At 31.2% G+C, this 3717-nt stretch overlaps 1 protein-coding gene across 1 annotated transcript; it reads right to left on the reverse strand.

Annotated features, from left to right (window-relative positions):
• Positions 1-1477: 1477 nt before the first annotated feature.
• Positions 1478-3358, reverse strand: LOC141816151 (putative E3 ubiquitin-protein ligase ARI8; the record flags this gene model as incomplete). The annotated part of the gene is given in 5 exon segments (XM_074703985.1): positions 1478-2058; positions 2672-2798; positions 2876-2975; positions 3049-3120; positions 3311-3358. Coding segments are annotated over 5 exon segments (627 nt in total), but the record flags the coding sequence as incomplete, so codon positions are not given.
• Between the last annotated feature and the right edge of the window lie 359 nt (positions 3359-3717).

The raw sequence follows: 3717 nt of genomic DNA on the forward strand, positions 1-3717 counted from the left end.
TTAATAAAAATTATTATTTCTTATTTATGATCATATCCTAATATAATAAAATAATATGATAAATTTTATAAAATTAATAGAATGAGAACTAAAAATTGTTCATGTGATAAACTAATACATTGGAATTTAATATATCAATTACTATAATATTTATTTAATATATAAAATTATTATATTCATTTATTATATTTATTTTTGAGACTAATAAATATATGCAATAGTATTTATGAAGTTTTAAAAATATTTAATGATGTAATTGAATAATTTTTATTATCATATTTTTTATTTAGTTATGATGAATTTCTATAATATAATTTTAATTTTAAATGAAAGAATTTTTATCTCCTTGCATCTTAACAATAAAAGTAAAATAAAAATATATTTTTATCATATTTTTTATATTTATTTAATTATATTTATTTTAGATCTTAAATTTAAATTTGATGTTTTAGATGAAATGTCGAAATACAAAAATATTAATAGGAGTAATTTAAAACTAATAAAATCATAATTTTTATTAAGAGAATGAGCAAAACGTCAACGAAAAACCTCAAGTTTCAAACAAAAATATAAGAATTATTTTCTAACTTTTTTTTTATTCTAGTGACTTAAATAACAAGATAAATTTTAATGATGACACAAAAAAAATTTAAAGTTTTCTTATCCTCTCTATTATTAAAAAAAAATTCTAATTTGTTCTGTATTAACCGTTGTTGTAAAACAAATGTTTAAGTTCTAAAAGTAATATATTAAATAAAAGACGATCTCTGGACTCTTTAAAAACACAAGCATTACACGATGATTAAATGAGAACCACAAAAAAACTATATAAAATATGTAACTTTTAGATAACGAGATAGAAGACTTTAATACCCACTACGAGAACAAGAAATCAAAGTGAATAACGTCACTTTTTAAAATAACAAAGGTAAATTCCCTTGTACCCTAAAAAGATACATAGACAATTTAAATAAATATATAAATTTTTTTATATTTTTTTAAATAAAATAATAATAATCTTAAATCTTTGTGAACCATAAATCAAATCATAACCACTTTGGACTGTTAAAATTAAGAGTCAACATTTCTAAAATCGTCGATTCCGAACACATCCAATCAATTCCTTCAATACCTAATTTGACTTCAACTTAATGCCCAAAACCTAATTTGTTTATTCAATTCAGTTTATTTTATCATCTACATATTGATTTAAATGCAAAAGTTTAAATGCATATAAAATACAATATTAATCAATTTTGTTATCTTTCATCAGTGGGCAACTGCCTAGGAAATAGTTGACCAAAGGCCTAGCAGATCTGATCAGATTTTTACGAGATAATGGCAGTTAGTGTCTGCTAAATATGTTTAGTTTGCTATGACTCCATTGTCATTTCTCATAGACTTGTAATGCCTTCTCAACATCAGCAACTGCGATTGATACTCTCTGAAAACAAGTGTGTTTGGAAAAGAGCCACCATTAAAAATCTATATACATATATATTAAACAAGATAGTACAATACACTATCAGCTTATAATTTAACAAACAACATGAACAGATAATTCTTTTGTTTCATTTTTCCTCCCCTCGCACTAGGTTTCCTGTTATTTCATATCCCTTCTTGCAATGTGCAAATAACCTTAGATCATGGGCACTAGCTTGTGGAATGATCACAGAACTAGATCCTACCAAAATAACTTTAATGTTCTTTATAGACAGATGAGACTGGCGATGTGAAGACAGATGAAACATGGCAATTGGGAAGATGCTCTCACTGTTCTACCTCTGATGCTCGCACATCTGGCATGCCTTGGCAGATTTAGGGTTGGCATAGGTGCAGTGATCGCAGGACCAGAGGTTGCTCTCATCCAAGCTGTGGCTGGGACCAGCTAATCTGGAATTGTTTCCTGTTGCTTTAGACTTGCCACCCTTACCCTTTGTGCCCAAACTCTTCGAGCTTGAAGTTTTACTACAGGTGGCTTGGCTATTAGAAGAGCCTACATCCTTTAAACCAGTCTCCAGGGCTCGGACTAGGTTTTCAAAGTAGTTGCGGGTCACACTGAAATTTACGTGGGCCGAAAGGGGGAAAAAACAAAGAATTGTCATTAGACAATGCACCACAAAATAATATCCTCGTTGCATATAGAAATCTAGAACTAAAATGTGAATGAGCCCCACATTGAGATTGGACTCTGGAATTTGCGGATGAGAATAGCACAAAGCAACTCAGAAAAAAGATTTTGTTAATGTAACAAATATAATATGAACTAGACCACAGTATCATCCAATTTAAGTGGCATGTAGAAGTAATTACAGGAAAAGGGCAAATTTTCCCCTTCAGGCGCACAACCTTAATTGGGTACTTGACAACTTTATTCACAGATTGAATATATTTTATGTACCTCTGACATGCTATGATGAGAATGTTATCTAAACTTGCAATTAGTATATGCAATGGATTCTACTACTCAAGAATCCTAATGGATTCACATGTCTGAAATCCAAATTTTAAATTTTTAACATGAAGAGGTGAGGCATGTAATGTCCTACCTCTGCATGAGAGCAACTTGTACAACAATTTACATTACACAATATAAGCAAAATTTTGCAGCAATTAGAAGCCAAACTCCAATTTTCCTATACTACCAATTGAGACTTAAAAAAAAAAGTACCTCGTCAAACCAGCTAACTTGGTGCGGAAATCATTGAAATCCTTCATAGGAGTTTCTGCGTCAAGGTATACTTGGAGCTCCTTCTCAGCGCATTGATGAAGACGTTCCAATCCAGACTCAGCCTCACCTAAATAAGAAATAAGCATAATTAATTCAGTAGTAACATGTATTTGCCAGCTGAAAGAAAGGATGATGCATACCTACCTTGCAAATATTCAAAGAACTGCCTCTTGGCATGTTCGTGCTCAGGTAGGTAATAACCATACGCATATGTCCATTTCAACACTCGCCTACATTCTACAATCTAATATTGACAACAGGAGGCATGTCAGCACACAAGATGAAAACACTGGACATTATTTCTTATTTACCTTTACCTGTAACCAGGCTTCTATTATGAACTTAAGCTGTGACTCAGGTTGGCTTTGTCGGTCACTCAGCTTCTCAAGCTGAAACATAGGAAATTGTGAGTAGGATACTTTGCATCAGAGCTTGTATTAAACAGCAAGCAGGCACTGTGGGCAAAACCATCAAGTAACAAATACCACCTCCAAGCCATGCTTACTTAAATAAGATTGGTAATAATTAGAAATATATTTTTCAGAACTATAACCCTATGAATACAATCAAGTTTTTCACCTTCTCATTTTGCATGCTATGTAAATCTGAAAGTGCCTTTTGCCTTGACTGCAAATAACAAGAAACTACGTTAGGATACAAAGGGAAATAAAACTAAAATTAAGGGACTAAAGATCCAAGAGCATGCAATAAAATCAAGTGCTGCTGCTGCTGCTGCAGATGGCAGAGTCAAGTATGGCATGTTCTTAGTTCTGACAAATAATGAGAATGATGAAAGTATAATCTAAGAAAAATAAAAACATGGAAATTTATTACAAAGAATAAAAACTTGAAGGTCTCTCCACAGAAAAGGCTTCGCTTATCACAATTCAAGCACATGAGGAAATATCTCAGATACCATCGACAAAGAAAGTCTTGGTATAATTATCATTTGCCTATTCATTAAGCTTCTCAAATTAGTCTAACTT

This window comes from Curcuma longa, unplaced genomic scaffold (assembly GCF_044706935.1).
Source record: "Curcuma longa cultivar G26 ecotype Majalengka, Jawa Barat unplaced genomic scaffold, ITB_CL_G26_1.1 contig_14549, whole genome shotgun sequence".
Taxonomy (NCBI): domain Eukaryota; kingdom Viridiplantae; phylum Streptophyta; class Magnoliopsida; order Zingiberales; family Zingiberaceae; genus Curcuma; species Curcuma longa.